Below are 24958 nucleotides of genomic sequence, written 5' to 3'. Positions count from 1 at the left end.
TCAAGGTACTACTGATTCTATTTTTATATACACTAGCAGTAACTTTGTTAGACAACTATTTGAGAAGCTTACCTTATTGATGTAAAATTGTGACAAGGTGGCAGCATTAATAGCCCACTCTATAGGATGGTAGGCATTGTGTTCAAGCTGGCGTTTTAGGGTACTGTGACAATAATGAGCAGCCTTCTCAAACATTTCCATATGCTGGTAGACTTGAGCCAGGTAATAGAGGTTATGAGTATAAACCTTCTCAAATCTATGAAGAAAAAGTGAATATTTGCACAATGGTTTACAATTTATAAGGAACTTTCATACAGGTTGGTCCTCATCCCAACTCTTTTGAGTTGGGTATGGCTATTGTATCTATCTGACAGATAAGGAAAATGGAGCCTCAGATTTGAACAGAGTCACATATCTAGTAAGTGGTAAATGGAGGTTTTTAAATCTATGTCAGAATCCACATTCTATAGCCTTAGAGTGTCTCAAAAGAGAAAATACTGTGCTTTTTGTAACAATCATCATATCTATACTATATGGAATTACCTGTGAGAGCTGATTCTGTACCTACTCACCTTTTTGATCTCTCCTGTTCAGCAAGTTTCTCTTCTTCAGGAAGAAAATGCTCAGTAGGATCAAGAGGAGGACTCCCAATCTACAATTAAAGAAAAACAAAACTCTAAAATTTTAAATTGTAAACACCAAGCGCCCTCCTCTGGAGAAACTGGAGAAATCAAATTTTTAAAGCCTAGTATACTCCATTTTTCACTATTTCATTTTCATGTTACCCAAGAAGGAATTTTCTTAACCATAAAATTTTAAAGAATCAAACAAATAAAAGGAGATTGCCTAGAAGCTCACACTTGACAAAATTTTAACTGCTGTTGGAGGTGAACCTCAAATACATTTAAAAAGATCTACCAGGGAACCCCGGGTGGCTCAGTGGTTTAGTGTCGCCTTTGGCCCAGGGTGTGATCCTGGAGACCTGGGATCAAGTCCCACGTTGGGCTTCCTTCATGGAGCCTGCTTCTCCCTCTGCCTGTGTCTCTGCCCCTCTCTCTCCTCTGTGTATTCTCATGAATGAATAAATAAATAAATAAATAAATAAATAAATAAATAAATAAATAAATAAATAAATCTTTATAAATAAATAAATAAAAAGATCTACCAATTTGCCTTAGAGATGTATAACTCCTTTAGCCTTAATTTTGTCTGGTAAAAAAAAAAATCTTTTAAAAACCTACATAAGGGATCCTTGGGTGGCTCAGCGGTTTAACACCTGCCTTTGGCCCAGGGCGTGATCCTGGAGTCCTGGGATCGGGTCCCACATCGGGCTCCCTGCGTGGAGTCTGCTTCCCCCTCTGCCTATGTCTCTGCCTCTCTGTCTGTGTCTCTCATGAATAAATAAATAAAATCTTTAAAAATAAAATAAATAAAATAAAAAATAAAAACCTACATAAGTGCTCGCTTCGGCAGCACACATACTAAAATTGGAACAATATAAAAACCTACATAAGTGGAGCACCTGGCTGGTTCAGTTGGTAGACCACATGACTCCTGATGGGGTGGGGGTGTGTGTGAATTTGAACCCCATGTTGGGTGTAGGGATTACTTGAAAATAACATCTTAAAAAAAAAAAACCCTACATAATTATGACAAATAAAAAAGATATATTCAGGGATGCCTGGGTGGCTCAGCAGTTGAGCATCTGCCTTTGGCTCAAGGCGTGATCCTGGAATCCCAGAATCGAGTCCCACATCAGATTCCCTGCATGGAGCCTGCTTCTCCCTCTGCCTATGTCTCTGCCTCTCTCTCTCTGTGTGTCTCTCATGAATTAAAAAAAAAAAAAAAAAAAAAAAAAAAAAGATATATTCATCCTTAGAGTAATATTGTTCTAAACTGACCGCTACCGAAAATCATATCAAAGTTTTAAATATTTGCTTTAATATTTTTTTCCTTAAGGGAATGACAAAAGTATATAGATTACCCTCTTTTAATACAGGGGCAATAAAATCAGTAATTCTATTGCTTACTGCCTTGGCCAAGTCACCCAATCTCTCTGTACTTCTGTTTTCTCATTGATAAAATTACCTCATAGGATTGCTAGAGGATTCAATGTGTTAATACGTGTAATCATTTATAATACCAACTTAAGCCCTCCAAAGGAGCACAACTTAACTTCTGCCTCATTCTACTTCTATGAGGATAGACCCATCTGCAAGACCAGCCTTGCTTTAAAGTGAATTCACTAAACTGCAAGGAGCAAAAGTGCCTTCCATTTTTAAAAATATGATCTTACATTCTGGATATAAATACTAGAAGTATCACAATTAGGGTTCCTAGAATTCACAGAAAGTAGAAATGACTAAGACAGGAAGCAAGGGCCAAGGCAGACATAAGAGATAAGTTAATTCCTCCAAGATGGCAATAATTTTGAAGGCTGTTTATATGCTTACTCTAAAAAAAAAAAAATGCTTACTTTTTTAAAAGATTTTATTTATTTATTTAAGACTGACAGAGATAGCGACAGAGCATTAGTGGGGAGGAGAGAGAAGTAGGCTCCCCACTGAGCAGGGAGTCCGACACAGGGATCAATCCCAGGACCCAGATATCATAACCTTAGCAAAGGCAGATGCTTAATCGACTGAGCCACTCATGCACCCTTGCTTATTACCCTTTTAATGAAGGGAATTAGTCAATATATTATTTTCTATACATACTTCATTGTTACAGCTACCACATGTCATAGATAACCCCATCAAACCACTCTGTTCTCTGAACTCAAACACTGGTATAACTGAGTACTGTTCAATGTATGTTTTATGTTTCCATATTAATACTAATTTTTAATGAAATATAGATGTATGGTATCTATGGTATCTATTTTGAGGGGGGAGGGCAGAGGAAAGCAGGAGAGAATTTCAAGCAGGCTCCATGCCAAGCGCAGAGCCCAACTCACAACCCTGAGATCATGAGCTGAGCTGAAATCAGGAGTCAGATGCTTAACTGACTGAGCCACCCAGGCAGCCTATATCTTCACAATTGAAATGAACAACTTCATGTATAAGAGCGTGAGCCTGAAATCATGAAAAGAGGTGTTTTATACAGATAGATGTTTCTGTAATTTGTCCCACACAACTGACTACAAGGACCCGCATAGACACAGGCAGGCTAAGAAATGCTGTTTGTGAGACTCATGTTGTGTGAATGACCTCGGGAACCTGGTTGTTTGAAATACACAATCTGGCCTTCAGGTCAGAACTGGCCCTTCTGTTCTGGACATCAAGAGCTACACATCTCATCTCACTTCCCCTCCTGCTCCAGACTGGGCTGACCTCCCGGAATGGAATCCGAGAGGGGAGGCAGACACATATAGCCCAGGCTCCTTGAAAATACAAAAACAAGATAACAAAGAAATGTAGCTTGTTCCAAACTGCACGTAGGCAAACAAACGTTTAACTTCAAACCTCATCATTTGCCCTATAAATATGGCCTGTATGGGGATGGTCAGTTGGAAGTCTCACCTAAGGAGAGGATGCTCCGCCCAGGCCTCTTGGGTCAGGACTCCAACCTGACTGCTTTCACAGGGCTTCTCCAGTTAATGAGGATTGATGTTGTAAGAACCCAACATGATGTACCTTTGCCTTATTCTCATTTATTGCCTACTATTACCTTCATCTATGTGTAGATTCCTTTCCTCTTCTGTTTCCATTAGGTTTCTATAATAATAATAAAGTTTTCCTTCCTTTTTGAAACCTAAACATGGCTGTTGTGAATCTTCTGTTCAGAACAGAGAGAAACATTTCCATTTGGCTTTGTGGTGTTCTGCTCCTCTTAGTACATTAGGAAGAAAGTTAAAATACTAAGGTAGGGGATCCCTGGGTAGCTCAGCGGTTTAGCGCCTGCCTTCGGCCCAGGGTATGATCCTGGAGTCACAGGATCGAGTCCCACATCGAGTCCCACATCGGGTTCCCTGCGTGGAGCCTGCTTCTGCCTCTACCTGTGTCTCATGAATAGAAAAAAAAAAAAAAAAAAAAAAAACAAGGTAGAAGACTTTTATTATTTATTTATTTTTAAAGATTTTATTTATTTATTCATGAGAGACACAGAGAGAGAGAGGCAGAGACACAGGTAGAGGGAGAAGCAGGCTCTCTGCAAGGAGCCAGATGTGGAACTCGATCTCAGATCCCAGGATCATGCCCTGAGCTGAAGGCAGACGCTCAACTGCTGAACCACCCAGGCATCCTACTAGAAGACTTTTAAAATGTACATTCTAAAATTCCTTGGGGAGGGAGAGCCTGCATGACTCAGCTGGGTAAGTGTCTGCCTTCAGCTCAGGTTATGATCCCAAGGTTGTGGGTTCGGAGCCCTGTGTTGGGCTCTCTGCTCAGCCTGCTTCTCCCTCTCCCTCTCCCTGCTGCTCTGCCTACTTGTGCTCTCTCTGTCAAATAAATAAATAAAATCATTAAAAAAAAAAAAAAAAAAAAAAGCATCTGCCTTCAGCTCAGGTCATGATCCTGAGTCCTAGGATCAAGCCTGGTAGCAGGCTTCCTGCTCAGCAGGGAGTCTGCTTCTCCCTCTCCCTCTGTACCTACCACCCCTTCTTGCCCCCTGCCCTGGATTGTGTTCTCTACCTCAAATAAATACATAAAATCTTAAAAATAAAATTCCTTGGGGGTTAAATTAACATGCTGATTTGCTCCAATCTTTATCCTCCAGGGGCAGCTTTTTAGGGGTAGGGACCATACTTTATTTCTATTTGATTCCCTAGCATTTTGCACAGTATCTGGCACATAGTAAAAACAATAAATGTCTAGTGAATTAAACTGACAAAACAAATAGGAATGTTCCATCTGCCATCTGCATTCTGCTCACAGCACATTCCTCTTATCTATTATCATCATTTTGGTATAGATATCAAAGTCCTCTCTATACTACACAGTTCTTAAAGGAGCACCTCACATTTGTGCTTTAGACTAAGTCTAACTACTAAGTGAGACAAGAGTATAGTGGTTCAAAGTATGGGTTCTGGGGCAGCCCCTGGTGGCTCAGCGGTTTAGCGTCACCTTCAGCCCAGGGTGTGATCCTGGAGACCCGGGATCGAGTCCTGCGTCGGGCTCCCTGCATGGAGCCTGCTTCTCCCTCTGCCTGTGTCTCTGCCTCTCTCTCTCTCTGTCGTCTCTGTGTATTCTCATAAATAAATAAATAAAATCTTTAAAAAAAAAAAAGTATGGGTTCTGGAATCAGATCATGTGAGTTGAAATCCTAGCTTCACCACTTATTATTGTGAGGCCTTGGGCAAGTCATAATCTAGTGTGCTTCTTTTTCCTCATCTATATAATAGAAATAATAAAAGAATCTACCTTATAAATTGTCATGAGAATTAAATGGATAATATGTAAATCATTTATAATAGTGCCTGTAGGTACTGTAAATAAGTGTTTAAATGTTTGTTAAATAAGTAAAATACCAACAAGTGGGAATAAAACTAAAAAACTTCTACACAAGTAAAGGAAACCAACAACAAAATAAAAAGGCAACTTGCCAAATGGGAGAAAATTTCTGCAAATCATGTATTTGAGAAGGGGTTAATATCCAAAATATATAAAGAACTTATGCGGGGACAAGCCCGGGTGGCTCAGGGATTTAGCGCCGCCTTCGGCCCAGGGCCTGATCCTCTGCCTGTGTCTCTCATGAATAAATAAATAAAATCTTTTAAAAAAAAAAAGAAGAAAAAAAAAAAAAACTCATGCAACTCAATAGCAAAAAACCCCAAACAATCTAATTAGAAAATGGGCAGAGATCTATATAGACATTGTTCAGAAGACGACATATAGATGGCCAATAAACACATGAAAAGATGCTCAACGTCACTAACCATAAGGGAAATGCAAATCAGAACCCAGCTGTCAGAATGGCTATTATTAAAAAATACAAGAAATAACAAGCGCTGGCAAAGATCTAGAGGAAAGGGAACACGTAAGCACTGTTGACAGAAGTGTAAACTAGGCAGCCTCTATGGAAAACAGTATGGAGGGTTCCCAAAAAATTTAAAATAGAACTATCATATGATCCAGCAATTCCACTTCTGGATAATTATCCAAAGGAAATGAAAATACTAATTCAAAAAGACATAAGCACCCCCAAGCTCACTGTAGCACTTTTTACAACAGCCAAGACATGGAAACAACGTAAGATAAATGGATTTTAAAATGTGGTGTGTAAAAAAAAAAAAAAAAAAAAAAATGTGGTGTGTAGGGGATCCCTAGGTGGCTCAGCGATTTGGGGCCCACCTTCGGCCCAGAGCATGATCCTGGAGTCCTGGGATCGAGTCCCACATCAGGCTCCTTGCATGGAGCCTGCTTCTCCCTCTGCCTGTGTCTCTGCCTCTGCCTCTCTCTCTCTCTCTCTCTCTCATGAATAAACAAATAAAATCTTTTTTAAAAATAAAATAAAATGGAAATTATTTAGCTATAAAAAAAAGGAGGAAATCCTTCCACTTGCAATATGGATGCACTTTAAGGACATTATGGTAAATGAAATAAGTCAGAGAAAGACAAATAGCATATGATCTCACTTATATGTACAATCTTAAAAACAAAACAAAAAAACATACACAAGGGCAGCCCCAGTGGCTCAGTGGTTTGGCGCCGCCTTCAGTCCAGGATGTGATCCTGGAGACCCGGGATCAAGTCCCACGTCGGGCTCCTTGCATGGGGTCTGTTTCTCCCTCTGCCTCTCTCTCTGTGTCTCTCATGAATAAATAAATAAAATATTAAAAAAAAAAAACACACACAAGAAAAAAGAGTTCCTAGATGGAGAATAGACTGGTTGTTTCCAGGGTGGAGGTAGCAGAGAAAAGGGTGAAGGTGATCAAGAGGCAAAAACTTCCAGTTATAACACAAATAAATCCTGGGAATGTACTGGTACAGTATGGTGCCTACGGTTAATAATACTGTATTGTATATTTGAATTTTGCTAAGAGAACAGATCTTACAAGTTCTCACCACAAGAAAAAAAACTGTAAATGTATGTGGTAACAGATATTAACTAGACTGGTGTTGAACATTTTACAATATATACATATATTGAATCATTATGTTGTATATCCTATACTAATGTTATATGTCAATTATATCTCAATTTAAAATAAAGATTTAACATAATGAGCAAACAAATCAGCCAGAAAACACAAACGAGTAATACACATAAAAAGGCATGAAGTAAACACTTTCAAAAGAAAAAATAAAAATGGAATATAAACACTTAAAAAAAATCAAAGAAATTCAAGTTAAAATGAGATATTTTGCCTACAATAACAGATTTTTTTAAAAGCTATATAAGGGAAAGTTGTGAAGGAGATGAGAACTTTCATACACTAGTGAAATAAGAGTACATTGCTGGTCTTTTTGGAAAGCAATTTTATAACATGTTCAAATGCTTTTAAAATGGCCATTCTCCAAATACTGAACGGCACAACTTATATGTGGCATCTTAAAAAAAAAAAAAAAGGGTGAACTCCTAGAAATAGAGTAGAATGGTGAGTGCCAGAGGCTGGGAGAAGGGGAAATGGGGAGAATGTGGGCAAAGGGCACAGACTTCCAGTTATGAGTCTAAAGATCTAATAAGAAAAAAAATAAATAAATAAAGATCTAATAAGTAGCATAGTGACTATAATTACAATACTATATTATATACTTGAAAGTTGCTAAGAAACTAAATCATAAATGTTCTCATCACCCCCTCCAAAAAATAAAAAAGTAATTATGTAAGGTGATGGAGATACTAACTAATCCTACTGTGGTAATCATTTGTAATATATCCATGTGCCAAATTATCATACGGTACATCCTAAACTTATACAATATTATATGTCAATTATATCAATACAGCTGGGAGGGGTGCCTGGCTGGCTCATTGGTAGAGCATGAGACTCTTAATCCTGGAGGTGTGAGTTTGAGCCCCACACTGGGTGTACAGATTACTTAAAAAAAAAAAAAAACTGGTAAAATAACTTTTTAAACTTTTTTTTTTTTTAAGATTCTATTTATTTATTCATGAGAGACACAGAGCACAGAGCAGCAGAGACATGGGGCAGAGGGAGAAGCAGGCTCCCTGTGGGAAGCCCGATATGGGACTTGATCCCAGGACCCCGGGATCACACCCTGAGCCAAAGGCAGACCTCAACCACTGAGCCACCCAGGCATCCCTTAACTTTTTTTTTTTTAAGTAATCTCTACACCCAATGTGGGGCTCAAACTCATGACCCCAAAATCAAGAGTTGCATGCTCCACTGAATGAGCCAGCCAGGTGCCCCAGATGTGGTCTCTTAACCTCAAACAAAACCTACTAATGAATAACTACTTATAACTATAAAATACATTTTCTTTCTAATTACTTATTCTATATCTGAGCAATTTTATGGAGAAAAAGAATTCCTTTATCTTAATACAGTAACTACTCAACAATATTGCCTTGGAAGGCAGCATGGTACAGTACAAAGAGCAAGAGTTTGGGGTCTGACAAACGAGATTTAAATCCTGATTCTTTCACATAGTATATGTTAACCTCACTGAATCACAAACTACCTACCTATAAATGGGAACAACAGTACTTCCTTCATAAAGCAAAAAACCCCAGTGCCTCCTTCCTAAAGCTGTGAGAATAAAATACAGCCTGCTTATACACTCAGTAAACATTAGTGTATATTAGTTACAACTTCTCAAACAAAAAATGTTCATGTTCACAGGGGATCCCTGGGTGGCTCAGCGGTTTAGCCCCTGCCTTGGGCCCAGGGCGTGATCCTGGAGTCCCGGGATCGAGTCCCACGTCGGGCTCCCTGCATGGAGCCTGCTTCTCCCTCTGCCTGTGTCTCTGCCTCTCTCTCTCTCCCTGTGTCTCTCATGAGTGAATAAATAATATCTTTAAAAAAAAATGTTCGGGATCCCTGGGTGGCGCAGCGGTTTGGCGCCTGCCTTTGGCCCAGGGCGCGATCCTGGAGACCCGGGATTGAATCCCACGTCGGGCTCCCGGTGCATGGAGCCTGCTTCTCCCTCTGCCTGTGTCTCTGCCTCTCTCTCTCTCTCTCTGTGACTATCATGAATAAATAAATAAAAATCTTTAAAAAAAAAAAAAAAAACCTTGTCAACAGGGAGCTTACATTTTAGTACCAGGGATGGGTGATGAAACAAGATAAATCACTAAAATGAACAATGTTTTAGATAATGATAAGTGTGAGGCAGGAAATAAAGCAGGAGAGGAGGGCAGGAAGTATTACAGGGGTGGTTTGTATTGGATGGAGTGGCTATTGAGTCCTCACTGGATGGAAGACATCTGAGTCACGAGCTGAAGGGAATGAAGGAGTGAGCCAGGTAGATACCTGGGGGAAGAGCAGTCTCAGCAGAGGAAACAGTTAAGGGCAAAGACTGTGAGTCAGGAGCTTGTCTGGTGTGTTTCAGGAACAGCAAGAAGGCCAATATAGCTATAGCACAATAAGACAGGAGGGAATAGGAGAAGATAAAATTAGAAAGAGCACCTGGGTGCAACAGTCGGTTGAGCATCCAACTCCTGGTTTCAGCTCAGGTTGAGATCTCAGGGTCGTGAGATCAAGCCCCACGTTGGGCTCTGCACTCAGCACCAAATCTGCTTAAGATTCTCACTGCCTGGGCAGCCCAGGTGGCTCAGTGGTTTAATGCTGCCTTCAGCCCAGGGCGTGATCCTGGAGACCCAGGATCGAGTCCCACGTCGAGCTCCCTGCATGGAGCCTGTTTCTCCCTCTGCCTGTGTCTGTCTCTCATGAGTAAATAAATAAAATCTTTAAAAAAAAAAGAAAAAGAAAAAGAAAAGATTCTCACTGCCTCTCCTTCTGTGCCCCCCAAATAAATAAATCTTTTTACAAAAAACTTACAGAAGTAATAGTAGCCAAATCAAATAACTTGCAGTCTTCATAAGGTCTTTGGGATCTACTCTGAGAGAGATGGGAAAGCCACTAGCAGACCTTGAGAGTAGTGACGGGATGTGATCTGCCTCTGAACAGGCTATGGACAGTCTGAGGGGGCATGAGAGCAGGAAGGCCAGGCAGGAAACTACAGCAATAATCTCAGCAAGATAGGGTGGCAGCTTGGACTAGGTAATAGCAGTGACTTGAGTCTAGATATAATTTAAAGGTGAAGTCAACTATAGATTAGATGCAGTGTGAGCAGAGGCAGAGTCTCCAAGATTCTAGCCTCAGCAACTGGAAGCAGGGGAGGTGAGGAGAAGGTTATCAGAAGCTCAATGTCAGACAGTAATTTTAGAGACATCTACTCCTTTAAAAAGTGCAAATGTCAAATCAGCAGTGGGACAGACAAGACCGGAATTGGAGAGGTACAGATTGGAGATAAAATTGGGAGCCATCAGCTAAGAAATGGTATCTAGAATAGGGAAATGAATGCAGATGGAAAAAAGGAGGTGTCCAAAGACTCCACGCTGGGCACTCCAGAGGCTGGGGAAATACGGAGGAAGCATCACAGACTGAGAAGAAAGAAAAAGAGGTAGAACAGCTAAGTAAAAGAAGTGTTTTAAGGAAAAGAGACTAAGAACTGTGCCAAATGCTAGATTGAGCAACTATGTCAAATGCTACTGATAAGTCAAATAAGATGAGGACTTAAAATTTACCACTGATTTTAGCAACATAGAAATATCTGGTGAACTTGGTAAGACACTGACTTTTCTTTCTTTTTCAAGATTTTTTTCAAATAACACAAACACATTTATCTCCAATTTGTATGAGGCAAAAAAAAAAATATCAGAGACCAATGCTTTACACATGCTCAGGGCCAGCTTATAAATGTTCCATTTAGTGGTATCTTAACACAAATCTGCATAGGTGAAAAGAAACTGGCAAAATCTACTTCTTGCCATTCAAATTGTCAGATGGTGAAGACCAAAACAGAATGTTCCAACAGTTTTAATTTTTAAGATTTTAATTATTTATTTGAGAGAGAGAGAGAGTACATGCACGCTGACATGGTGGGAAGGGGCAGAGTGAGAAAGCAGACCCCCTGTTGAGCAGGGAGCCTGCTGAGACTGGGGACAGGGATGAAGTAGGGACTCAGGACCCAGGACTCAATTCCCATATCCCCGATCCTTGGGGATCCATAGTGAGGGCTGTGATGTTTGTTTAATGTTCCCATTTTGGTTCAATCAAGTCTGTCCATCTATAGCACCTAAATAAAATTAGACTTGGGGATCCCTGGGTGGCGCAGCGGTTTGGCGCCTGCCTTTGGCCCAGGGCGCGATCCTGGAGACCCGGGATCGAATCCCACGTCGGGCTCCCGGTGCATGGAGCCTGCTTCTCCCTCTGCCTGTGTCTCTGCCTCTCTCTCTCTCTCTGTGACTATCATAAATAAATAAAAATTAAAAAAAATATTAAAAAAATAAAATAAAATAAAATAAAATTAGACTTGGCTAGAGAGCATATTCTAAAGAACTGGTTAGCTGCTTTTAACCAATGCAATTAGATCACCATAAAAGGGGGAAAGGAGCCATAAAATTAAAATTACTTCTCCCCCTCAAAAAAAAAAATAAAAATAAAAACACCACACCCTTGCAGCTAATCCCAACAATTACCTTCTTTCACAGTGTCTTATACTTAAACCATGATGCAGGAAATGAATAAAAGCCAGAACTTTTAAACATTTCACAACAATCCAGATGGTACTTCTAGCCTCTGCTCCTGCTTTACAAAGTGAATCAGGACAAGACATAGATCTGCTACTGTGTATTTAATCACCAAAGGACTGAAGATGTCTGGGGTTTTATTCTGTCATGTCTCTAAGACTGTGTCCATTAAGTGCAGACAAGAAGAAGTCTTGATAGAACAAAAATGATGCATGCTTGATGATCAGATCGATTTTAAATATTACTCATAGCATATAGCTTAGTCAATGCTCTAGCTGTTTCTATGGCTTGGGCTTCATTTATCTTCCACTGCTCCACTACATCATCATGCTGGATTGGGAGCACTTACCAAAGGAGAGCAGAATGATGCAGATCTGCAATACTGGGGACCATTTATCTTTCAAAATATCTAAGCATATTCTTCCCAACTTGCCTACATTAGGATGATAAATTTTGGTCATGAAACATAGTTTAGGGGCTACCATCGAGTATTCTTCTGGAAGGAATAGTTGAAGTTTAAAAGTCTCTCCCTCAAAGGGGAAGTCCTAGAGGCCAGCAATGACCAAATGAAAACAGTGGGCATTGTTCTCATCTGGTTCTGCTTTAATGCCAGAAACCACTTCTGCCAGCAAACGCTGGGTTTCCTTGACAATTCCGTGGACCAGCTCGGCCATCTTGTCAGGTCCCAAGTTCAGCCTCTGATCTTCACTCTGGCTCTGCTTACTTTACACACAAGTGCTAAGATTTTATTTTTAAGTATTCTCCACCCCCATCATGAAGCTCAAACACATAACCCCAAGATCAAGAGTCACATACTCTACTGGCTAAGTCAGCCAGGTGCCCCAATAAGGCATTGATTCCTAACTCTGAATGTGAGAAACCTCACAATATCTGGTTATTTAGAGGAGTGCTACACATAGCCTCAAAACAAAATTAACCAAAATCCGTTTTAATTTTAGAAGACTGCCAACATTTTTTTTAAAAACTAAGCTTTACTTTTTAGAGCAGTTTTAGGTTCACAGAAAAATTAAGATGAAAATACAGAAATGCCCTAAATACCCCCTTGCTTACACACATGGATAATCTACAAACTGCCAACTTTTAGTAGGTAAAATTTATTAAGGAATGGATGGTAACACAGTAATTTGCCACCTTTGCAGGACTCTTAAATAGAAATTTTTGATCTAGGCTCCCAAGAGCCCTAGAAGTTCGATAGCACCTTTTTAGTACTACCACAGTGGGGTGGGAGGACGGTATTTAGTGGATTGGGCTGAGGGTTCTTCTGACCTGCTTAACCAAAGCAGCTCAATCAGTTTTTATAAACTGCATTTCAAAAGGATTTCATTGGAAAAAAAAAAAAATCACTGAAAGCCCTTTCTCTGAGGCAGTGGCTCTCAAAGTGTAGTACCTGGATAAAATTATCCAATTATCTCAATATCACCTGGCTACCTTGTTAAAAAGGCAAGTTCTCAGGCCCCAACCAAGACTTCCTGAAGAGTCTGGGAGTGAGCGCTCCGTTTTAACAAGCCCTCCAGAGTCCTCCAGACCAATATATGCTGAAATTTGAAAACCATGTCTCAAAGACTTCAGATATTTTGCTTAAGTAGCTGTTTGCATTCCTTTAAGCACTGCTATTCTCAGTGGAAACCAAAATAGAATTTTTATAATGATTTATTTATCAAAACAGAATTTTTAGATTCTAACTGAAAATATGTCAATATCAAATTTTAGGATAACATCAGACAGAATATTTCCTATATAATTATATTTGGACTAAGATTGCACTTCAACTCTATCTGATGATTATTTTGAAGACCCCTATTAGTCGACCATCTAGATAGCTCTACAGAGAGGTCCCTGAGTATACTGAAGAGTCATGTACTCATTTGTAAATGAGGAACAAGACCCTTCAAATCTTGATTAGTTTCAATAAAAATTTAAAATTTATCTGACATAAAACATACCTCTTTCATATACTGCTTATATAGTGCTTCTGACGATTCTAGGTAAGCTTGTGCAGTTTCAATTTCTTCTCTTTCAGACCACAAGATACCCAGGTTATTCTGGAAAACAAAGAAAAGAGAAGTAAGTAATGACCATATAAATCTTATAAATAATGACAGTAAAAACCTTCCAATTGGGATGCCTGGATGGCTCAGCGGTTGGGCATCTACCTTTGGATCAGGTCATGATCCTGGAGTTCTGGGATCGAGTCCCACATAGGGCTCCCTGCATGGATCCTGCTTCTCCCTCTGCCTGCCTGTGTCTCTGCCTCTCTCTGTGTCTCTCATGAATAAATAAATATTTTTTAAAAAATCTTCCAATTAAAGTAACTTTCAGGGGCATCTGGGTGGCTCAGCTAGTTGAGCCTCTGACTCTCGATTTCAGCTCAGGTCATCATCTCAGGGTCCGAGGAACAAGCCCCAAGTTGGGCTCTAGGGTCAGCAAGGAGTCTGAGATTCCCTCTCCCTCTGCCACCTCCCTTTAAATAAATAAATAAATCTTTTAAAAAAATTTCAATGAACTTCTATATTATTGGTTTCTTTTGTAACCCTTTATATTTTATGTTATCCATTTAAAATTATTATTTTATGAAATATAGGCTTTACTAGACTGCAAAAGGGGCACATGACACAAAAAGTGTTTAGAAACCTTATAGTTTAAATGCGACTTGATCATTCCTCTGGAACAAAAACCTCTGGTCTTCTGGTTTCACATGTTTCTATTCTATCATTTTTTTAAGTTAAGTGATCAGTCCTCAGTAAGGACTCTAGGTCATAGGGATAATGTACTGAGATTGGACAACTGTTTCCTTTTTACTTGTGAGGGTCCTTTGTAGGACCCTGGGGAAACCTGAAGGGCCCTGGCCCGCTACTAACTTAGGGCGTGATTACTCTGTATACCCATGCTCAAAGAATATAATCTCCCTTAATATTCATTTCCTGATCTTAGAAATGGATACACAAGTCACCTTGTCTCACTCTCTAGTTCAACTTATTTTTCCTGACAATAGTCCCTGAGAAATTCCATTCAGCCATGACATCAGTAAGCCCAACCCCAGCGTACTGTACCTACCCTAGAGAGTCTAGAGATTTCTCTAGTACCAGGAACTGGATGGCCACATTTGCTCTATTTTGATGGGATGGTGATATATTTAGCCTGCCAGATTCAGGGTAGGCTGTGCCACAGAAAGCAATGAGTCTGGTGTGTGATAAATCTTAAACTGAGTCAAGAACCCTAGAGTGTGTCTAAAAATGACTCAAGTTTTTTTTTTTTTTGAACCATAACCTCTTGAGATCTTGAAGGTAAAGACTATGCAACAGCTCTAGAATTGATTTGATTTTTCAAAATTAGTATTGTAATGTTTTGGTTTTTAGTTTTGCAATTCTTTTTACTGAGATATAACTGACACATAATGTCAATGGTTTTTTAAATGTTACTCCACAAAGATAACTACTATTGACATTCCACATAAAATTATGTTTAAAAATAATATAAGTCCTAAAATATACCAGAAACTATGATATCGTTCACAGAGCATCATCATTTTCTTGTCCTCAGGATACCAGACTACAAAGGAAAAAGATTAAATATAAAATAAAAACAGCTAGAGTCACCTGGGTAGCTCAGTCAGTTAACCACTGGCTCAGGTAATATCTCAAGGTTGTAAGGTCAAGCCCCATGTCAAATCTTTAAAAATAAATAAATGAAAATAAAAACAGCTAAAAAGATGTAACTGGTGAATTCTACCAAACACTTAAGAAGTAATACCAACTCTACATAATTTCTTCCAGAAAAGAGGAAAGAACCTTTCCATCTTAAACTAAACGAAAGGCATAACAAGAAAACCACAGCCTAATATCCTTCATGAACACAGATATGAAAAAATATTAAAATTTTAGCAAATTGAGCTCAACAATATATAGAAAGGGTAATACTTCATTCGAGTTTTACTTCGTAAAACCCCAAGTGTATTTTATCACAAGGTTGGTTTAACACTGTAAAATCATTCAAGACCATTCACTATATTAACATACTAAAAAAGAAAAAAACATGAATGTCTCAGATGCAGCAATGAAATAAGGATGCTGAGTGAAAGAAGTCAGACCAAAATAAGAGATACACGGCATGATTCCAGCTATGAAATTCTAGAAAATGTGGAGGAGGTGCCAAGGAGAAAGAAGAGAGAGAATAAAGGAGAGAGGGATTACAGAGGAGCACAGGAAGCCTGTAGGGGTAATGGCTATGTCAATACCTGGATTGCAGCAATTGTTACTTGGGTATATTCATATGTCAAAATTCATCAAATTGCGTACAGTTTATCATATACCAGTTATACCTCAATATAGCTATAAACACACACCAAAGATACTCTTTATACATATATATCCTGGGAGTGGGGAGAATAATCTACTAATTTGTTAGGATATTTTACTTAAGTGAAGTAGTTAAATTTCACTCAAGATGAGGGATGCCTGGCTGGCTCAGTGGATGGAGCATGCAACTCTTGATCTCAGGGTTGTGAATGCAAGCCCCACAGTGGGTGTGGAACCTACTTTAAAAAAATTTTTTGAGGGCAGCCCCAGTGGCGCAGCGGTCTAGCGCCGCCTGCAGCTTAGGGCGTGATCCTGGAGACCCGGGATCGAGTCCCACCTCAGGCTCTCTGCATGGTGCCTGATTCTCCTTCTGCCCGTGTCTCTGCCTCTCTCTCTCTCTCTCTCTCTGTGTGTGTGTGTGTGAGTCTCTATGAATAAATAAGTAAATAATCTTTAAAAATAAATTTAAAAAATTTGGGGGACACCTGGGTGGCTCAGCAGTTGACTGTCTGCTTTTGGCTCAGGGTGTGATCCTGGGGTCCCGGGATCGAGTCCCACATCGGGCTCCCTGCGAGGAGCCTGCTTCTCCCTCTGACTATGTCTCTGCTTCTGTCTTTCATGAATAAATAAATAAAATCTTAAAAAGCTTTTTTTTAATTAAAAAAAAGCTGACAATATAAGTGCATACTGCCGATAGCAAAAATTAGAAAGAAAACTAGAGAACAATTTTTTTTTTTTTTCCTTGAGAGAGAGAGAGAGAGAGAGTTCATGCTTGAGGTTGAGGGGAGGGGGGTAGAGGCAGAGAATCTTAAGCAGGCTCCACACCCAGCACAGAGCCCAATCTCACGATGCTAAGATCATGATCTGGGCTGAAATCAAGAGTCAGGGGCTTAACCAACTGAGCCACCCAGGTGCCCCAAAGGAGAAAAATCATTCTTAAGGTCAGCAGAACCCAGTGATGATAGAAAGGGATAGTCTCTTTTGATAATCTACTTTAGATATAGGCATCGTATTTCTATAGTTTCCCAGGAAGGAAACACCAGGTTGGAATAAAGTAGTCAGAATATCATAAATTCCCATGAGTTGTTACTTTCAAACTTTTTCCTACACACATGTACACTTAGTCTTTTACAAAATAGAATCATTCTATCTAATTCTAAACATGCCTTATGGTCTTCCTTCTCCCCCTTAATATTGCTTTTTTTTTTTTTTTATTAAGATTTTATTTGGGCAGCCTGGGAGGCTCTGCAGTTTAGCGCTGCCTTCGGCCCAGGGCATGATCCTGGAGACCAGGGATCGAGTCCCATGTCGGGCTCCCTGCATGGAGCCTGCTTCTCCCCTCTGCCTGTGTCTCTGCCTCTCTCTCTCTCTCATGAATAAATAAAATCTTTTTTAAAATACATATTTATAAATGTATTTATTATAAAAATAAATATTTTATTTATTTGAGAGAGAGAGAGAGAGAGAGCATGAACAGGGGGCCAGGGGTGGGAGAGCCATAAGGAGAGGGAGAAGAAGGATCCCCGCTGAGCAGGAAGCCTGACATGGGGCTCCATCCCAGGACCCTGAGATCATGACCTGAACTAAAGGCATGCAGGCACTCCAATACTGCTATTTTTGGTTAACAAATATAAATCATTATATTTTAGTGGTTGCACACTGTTCTTCTGGATGGATGTATCAACATTTATTTAAATATGTATCTACTCATGATATTAATTTCATTGTTTTTTTTTTAATTGACAATGCTGTGATGAACATGTTGACATACTTCTGCATCCTGTCCCAATATTATTTTAGGATATTGATATGAAATTTGTAAGTCAAAGTCTTGACTCCAGAATTTGATACCGACTAATCTTCAGAAAAGGTCTGTGATTTGTATTTCCACTAATAATGCTAATAGACAGTATTTGTTTCCTCATAGTCTCCCAAACAAGTACAAGTAATCACTATAATAATGTCTGCCAACCTGACACAATATTTCTATGTTAGTATGCTTTGTTAGTACTAAGATCAAATCGCTCATCCCTGGGATCCTGGGTAGCTCAGTCAGCTAACCTTCTCACTCTTGGTATCTGCTGGGGTCATGATCTCAGGGTTGTTAGATGGAGCCCTGATTTCTCTGCACTTGGCAGTGAGTCTGCCTGAGATGCTTTCTTCCTTCCTCCCCTCTCTGCTTGTTCCCTGCTTGTGCACGCGCACTATCCCTCTCTCTAAAATAAATAAAAATCTGAAAAAAAAAATCTCTCATCATGTATAGCAAATATTAAGTGTAATAACATTTCAGTGTGGTAATGCTACTGGAATAAACACATCAACTGAACAGTTGTTAGAAACACATTAGCACAAACTAAATCTAATCAAATTACTATTGCTGTACAGTTCTAGTACCTGGTAGGCTAGTTTTAGTGCACTTTTTCTTTTTAGTTTTTTTTTTTTAAGGTTTTATTTGTTTGACACAGAGAGCACAAGCAGGGAGAGAGGCAGGCAGAGGGAGAGGGAGAAGCAGGCTCCCTGCTGAGCAGAAAGCCCCGCACAGGACTCAATCCCAGGACTCTGGGATCATGACCTGAGCCACAGAGGCAGGCATTTAACCCATGAGCCACCCAGGTGCCCCACTGGACAAATATTTAGAATGTCCTACTATGCAGGAGGTACTGAGGTTATAAATAGTGTGCAAAGAGACATAGCTCTTATCACGTAGCTTTTAATTTTATTAGGCCATGATAAAAGAAAATGACCTATTCCATCTCCATTTTAATTTTAAGGTTTTTCTTTGAGGCCTACTTATCATATGATGGATTTTGGTAAATGTTCCCTGGATGAGGCATATTAAGAACTGGAACTACTGGATGTAAGGGTTTGTGAGCTTACGCCAAGTTCCTGGCACATACAAATTTGTACTTTGAAGTGTTATGTTCCCGAAGAGAATGTCAGATTTATTTCTTAATAAATCAAGTACCATATAAATGGGAAACGGTAAGTCTTATAAGAATTCAAAGATACAAGCTCGGAACAAAATGATCCAAAGAAAGTTACTAAAAGTATGAAGTTTGTTTTCCTTTAGGTTTGAAGAATAGGAGTTCCCCCGGGGGGCAAACGAATCTATATACAGAGAGAGATTATATATTTATATTTATATAGTTTTTTAAAATCTAAAAATCTAAAGATTTTTAAACAATTTGTTTTGAATTAAGCATGCACTCGGGTCATTCTCTGTAATTTCCTCGAGACTTTAAGATTTAAATCACTTTGGAATTCCTCTTAATTTTTTTTTAAGATTTTAAAAAATTTATTCATTCATGAGAGACAGAGAGAGAGAGGCAGAGACACAGGCAGAGGGAGAAGCAGGCTCCCTGCAGGGAGCCCGACGCAGGACTCGATCCCATGTCTCCGGATCACGACCCGGGCTGCAGGCGGCGCTGAACCGCTGAGCCACCCGGGCTGCCCGGGACTTCCTCTTAATAGAGTCAACAGGAGGTGGACTGGTGGAGGAGAGTGGGAAGGGGCATTTACGATGTCGTAGGGGCTCAGGAAGCCAACGTGTCGACCACGACTAGGCGAAGCAGCAAGTTACGTTGCTGGCGGTTTGCAAGCTGTTTATTCCAACGCTTCAAAAACAGGGGCCCAGATCGTGCCTGATAACGTGCCTCAGGCCTTGGCGAGAGCGGGGCCCTCTGCACCCCTCGCCTCTGCCGACACCTGCGGGCGGGGCTGGCTCTCACCTGCGCCTGGATGTAGAGGGAGACGCAGTCCTGCGACAGCCGGTACTTGCGCAGCAGCCTCAGGCACTTCACCAGGTGCTCCTCCCCCGCCGACAGCTCCTCGGTGTCGATGTGGTTCACCCCCAGGTGGAACTCGATCACCGCCAGCCTCACGGCCCCCTGGGCGACGGGCCCCTCGGCCTCCAGCACTTCGGCCGGCAGCGCCAGGGCGTGGTCCCCCGCGCCCAGGCAGTCCTCCGCCTGAGGCCGCTCATCCTCGTCCTCGGGCGCGGGGCCCAGCAGCGCCTTGACCTCTTCCAGCAGTGCTCGGGCGCCGTATTTGGACTTATAGGGTTCTTTCTCGGGGTTTTTATGCAATTCCACCCGCGACAGGGCTAGCGCGGCCTGGAATTTCTCACGAATCTCGGCCCACGGAACACTCGCCATAGCGGCCTCTACAGCCCGGGTGTCCCCAGTGTTTGCAAGCCGGACTCCCGCCTTCTTTCTGCTTTGCGACGCTTCACTTACGGCCCCGGGCAGATTTCCGACACCACAGAACCGTAACCAATGAGGTGCGCCAAGGGAACCGCAATACGGCTCGGCAGTGACCAATGGAAAGGCGGAGTGGGCGCCACAGCAACCGTTGTCATGGAAACGAAGCTGTCACTAAGGGTGGGCCCACCTCCAGCCCCACCACCCTCTGCGGGAGTGAATTCTTCTCTCGCGTGACCCGCAGAAGTTCTATCCACACGAAAGGATCGGCTGACTTTAACAGAACACGGGGAGATCTTGTTTATAGAAACATACTTAACAATTTCTCGTTAGTTGCCATGAGCTGAATGACAGAAATCTTTTGATATTTGTATATAACCTAGTCCATAAAAACAAAAACAAAAAGAAACCTAGCCCATGACTGGATGAAAATGTGACAATAAGGACTCATTTATTCTTGATATATAGCTTCTTGAGTGAAAGGTAGCCTTCACCACATAAAAAGCAATCAGTGAGGGTAGTAGGAGATAAAGTCAGAAAAGGATTGTAGGCCCAGTTATGTAGGGTTTTTAAGGCCATGATAGGGACTTTGGCTATTCTAAGATGGGAGCCATTGGATGGTTTTGAGGGAGTGACAAAAATCTGATTTATAGGATTATTCTGAAAACCACTGAAGGGGGAGACAGAGAAAAGGCAAGGAGATTGGGGAGGAAACCACTGTAATAATCATAGTAGGTGCTCAATACCTAGCTGTTCATGATAGGAAAGGAACTAGCATGGTTAGTCATGGTAGCTAATTACTTACTATGAGCCAAATAACATTCCACATATTAAAATCATCTAATCTTCAAAACTAGTATTGCAGTGTATGTTGACTAGCTGGAATTTAAATAAAAACGTGAAAAAAAAAATAAAAACTTGGAGAAAAATCATCTAATCCTCACAACAACTCTATGAAAAATTATTATTCCCATTCTGCACATTAGGAATTGAGGTCTGTAAAGATTAATAATTTGCCAAAGGTCATACATATAAGTAGGCAGTTTTGCTCCAGAGCCTACACTTTTTTCTTCAGAGCCTACACTTTCAATCCGTATGTTATGCTGTTGTAGTAGGAGCTCAAAAAATAAACCTCCATGACGCACGTGCTGATCTCTAAATATCTAACTAGAAGAACACCCAGATAAAAACTTTCAAAATGGGAATTTTTGGAAAAATCCTTACACAGACGCACTTAAAAAAAAAAAAAGATGTGAGACTAAGAAATTTGCAATAGAAGAACTCAGGCTGCCATATGGCCTTCTTTTTATATTGGTATTTTGGAGGTTGAACATTTTTAGATCCCTGTGAAATGTTATAAAGCAATCTCTGTGAAAGGTGTGCATAGGAGGCAGAGCACAGATCACCACAGTGCAGTGAGCTGAGCTCTGTCTCATAAAAGGTGACAGCATAGAGACAAAAGTAGAAGGCATCTGTAGTGAAAGGGAGTTAACTTGCTTGGCCCAAGCATAGCTAATGTCTACCAGTTACACTCATTGCAGTAAAAACTCCACACTAAAAGCGCTAACTCTGGGCCACTTGGTGACTCAGTCAGGTAAGCATCCGACTCTTGATTTTGACTCAGGTCATGATCTCAGGGTCATCAGACAGAGCCCTATGTTAGGCTTCGCACTAAGAGTGGAGTCCGCTTGAGTCTCCCTCCTTCAGCCCCTCCCCCTTCGAAAAACATAAAAACCAAGAAAAAAAAAGAAAAGATAACAAAAAAGACAAATTCCTGAGGATCCCTGGGTGGTTCAGTGGTTTAGTGCCTGCCTCTGGTCCAGGGCGTGATCCTGGAGTCCCGGGATCAAGTCCTACATCAGGCTCCCTGCATGGAGCCTGCTTCTCCCTCTGCCTGTGTCTCTGCCTCTCTCTCCCCCTATGTCTATGAATAAATAAATAAAATCTTAAAAATAAAAGACCAATTCCTTTGTCTTTTTTTAACAGCCCATCTAATGGAAAACTCCTAATGAGACCAATGGGACTGTATCATTTTCAGTATATAGTCTTGATCTGAAAGTCTCAGGAAATGCAACTAGACAAATGAACAAAATAAGAGGTATCATGTTTGGGAAGGAGATGGGAAAATTATTATTTGCAGATTAGATATGATTGTCTTCCTGAAAAAGCAAAGGAAAACAACTGAACACAGAAAGTAAAAAAGTAAAAAAAAAGAAAGAAAGAAAGTAAAAAAGTTCAGTAAGTAGGCCAATCACGAAGAAACAAAAACCAACAACTTTTCATTGGGGCAAAGATACAGTGAAGAAAAACATCAGTTTTAAAGATTTATTTTATTTGAGAGACAGTGTGCAAACACACTTGTGCTTGGCGGGAGAGGCAGAGGGAGACAGAGATAGATATCGCCAGCTGACTCACGCTGAGCTCAGAGCCTGAAGCCTGAAACGGGGCTCGATGTCATGCCCCCAAGATCACGACCTGAGCGGAGACAAGAGTCTGATGCTCAACCGACTGCAACAACCAGGCACCCCAAGATCACTTTTATGATAGCAACAATGACAACAATCAAGAACAAACTCAAGCTATTTAATGAGTCAGACAAAATACATATATATATTTATATATACATATATAATATATACATTATATATATTATATAATATAAAATATAAATACAAATTCATATATATATATATATATATATATATATATATATATATATAAAACATAAGTCTTGGTTCCTGGATTGTAGGCCAGCATTTCCTTTAAAAAAAACATATATATGATAGATAGATAGATAGATAGATAGATAGATAGATAGATAGATAGATAATCAGGCTCTCTGCTTGGAGGGGAGCCTGCTTGTCCCTCTGCCTATGTCTCTGCCTCTCTCTCTCTCTCTGTGGCTTGGCAGAGACATAGGCAGAGAGAGAAGCAGGCTCCATGCAGGAAGCCTGATGTGGGGCTCAATCCCGGACTCCGGGATCACGCTGAGTCAAAGGCAGACGCTCAACTGCTGAGCCACTCAGGCATCCCGTAAATAAAATCTTTAAAGAAAAAGAGGCTTTTGCTGGCCAAAAGTCAGACAATCTGAACATCCATAAAATGACAGCCACCAATTAAAGTGTATCAAATGTTAAAATCCATCAATTTATCATGAATCAACACTAACAATGAAATACTCACTGGCCACCTTTGGAAGGAGCTAGGGAACCAAACCGCTGAGCCACTCGGGCATCCCTATGGAGCTAGAGAACCAATTATAATTTTGGAAATTGGTACATAAATAAAGGGAAAAAGGGGTAAATAAAGGGAAAAAGGGTGTGGCTCAATCGTTTAAGTGTCCAACTCTTAATTTTGGCTCCCATCATGAGATCGAGCTCTGCGTCCAGCTCCTCACTCAGCGAGGAGTCGGCTTGAGGATTCTGTCTCCCTCAAGCCTTTCCCTTGCCCCGTCTCTCTCAAAAAATAAAATAAAAAACAAAGGGAAAGAAAATCAAGCACTTCTCTGCCTTTTCTGTAGGAATAGTATTCAGAGTAACAAGTGTTAAATTTCTTTCGTTAGAGGTATTCCAGCTAATGAAGAATGAGTATCACCAAGAATCCTAATGAAATTATACATGTAAATAGTAATGATCTTTTGCTACTAACATCAAAAGACAGAGGGACAACTGGACCCTTCTAGATCTAATTATCAATTTACATTAAATACAGGGGGGAAAGGAGCTTGTTAAATGACAGAGATGTATCAGCTGGGAAGCCTGGGTGGCTCAGTGGTTGGGCGCCTGCCTTTAGCTCAGGGCTCCCTCGCGGGGGATGCCTGTGTCTCTGCCTCTCTGTCTCTCATGAATAAATAAAATTTTAAAATCATAAAAAAAAAAGATGCATCAGCAAAATTCAAATATATTAGAATCTACAGAACAAATGGACTGGCTTCTTCAGTTAAGTTACAAGGCAGGAATTCCTCTTCTAGAGAGAAATTTGCCAATATATAATAAATCTCCATATAAAATAAAAATTTAGAACTACATATGCACTTACCTTTTGGCCCAGCCATCCCATTTCCAGGAATATACCCTCAAGATACACCTCCAACAGGATGAAAATACATCTATACAAAGTTCCCCACTGTAGCACTGTTTAACTGCAAAACACTGGAAACAATCAATGTGCCCATACATTAAGAAAATGGTCAAATAAACTATGGTACTCCACACAATGGAGTACGATGCAGTTTTCAAACAGCAAGAGTTAAGATTTCTACGGGCTGATGTGATTTCTAGAATATGCCATTAAGGAAAAGACAGCGAAGTGCAAACAAGTATCTATAAGACAACACCCCTCAATGTAATATCCTGGTTTTGATCCTTGTATTAGGATTATGTAAAACATTAACCCCTGGGGGAAACAATTATTCTAAGGAATCAACAAAATTAAATGTCCTTTAAAATATTAATGTTCCTCAGAATTGCTTTCTAAACTTTGTCCCAGGGAGTTCTTATGCATTTCTAGGTGATAGACAAGTAGGCAAAGATTTATACAAGGAAATTCATTTGAGTTATTCATAACAGTGAAAAACTGTAAAAAACTAACACAGCCATCTAGATTAAATACAGTGGCATACAAATTCTATGAGATACCATGTAGTCATCAGAAATTTAAAGATCTGTACCTACAGAAAAGTAGTGTACACATATTGAGAAGGAAAAAGCACTTCACAAAAACACATATTGAGAAGGAAAAAGCACTTCACAAAACTGAATGATTCAAATTCTGTAAATGAATTCT

The 24958-nt window shown here is 40.2% G+C and overlaps 1 protein-coding gene and 1 pseudogene across 1 annotated transcript in view; both read right to left on the bottom strand.

Moving 5' to 3' along the window:
• The window catches only part of KIFBP (kinesin family binding protein), a 38978-nt gene extending 18775 nt beyond the window's left edge, over positions 1-20203 (bottom strand). The window contains exons 1-4 of the mRNA XM_038534156.1: positions 19703-20203; positions 13623-13721; positions 573-652; positions 73-256 (exon numbers count right to left, since the gene is read on the bottom strand). Of these exons, the coding sequence (XP_038390084.1) occupies positions 73-256; positions 573-652; positions 13623-13721; positions 19703-20128 (789 nt within the window). The 5' untranslated portion in view covers positions 20129-20203. The remainder of the gene's footprint in view (positions 1-72; positions 257-572; positions 653-13622; positions 13722-19702) is intronic.
• LOC111095468 lies at positions 11518-13309 on the bottom strand (annotated as a pseudogene).
• Positions 20204-24958: the final 4755 nt, after the last annotated feature.

This window comes from Canis lupus, chromosome 4 (genome assembly GCF_011100685.1).
Source record: "Canis lupus familiaris isolate Mischka breed German Shepherd chromosome 4, alternate assembly UU_Cfam_GSD_1.0, whole genome shotgun sequence".
Classification (NCBI taxonomy): domain Eukaryota; kingdom Metazoa; phylum Chordata; class Mammalia; order Carnivora; family Canidae; genus Canis; species Canis lupus.
Note: the sequence above shows the minus strand (reverse complement) of the source record. Positions and strands in the feature narration are given on the sequence as shown.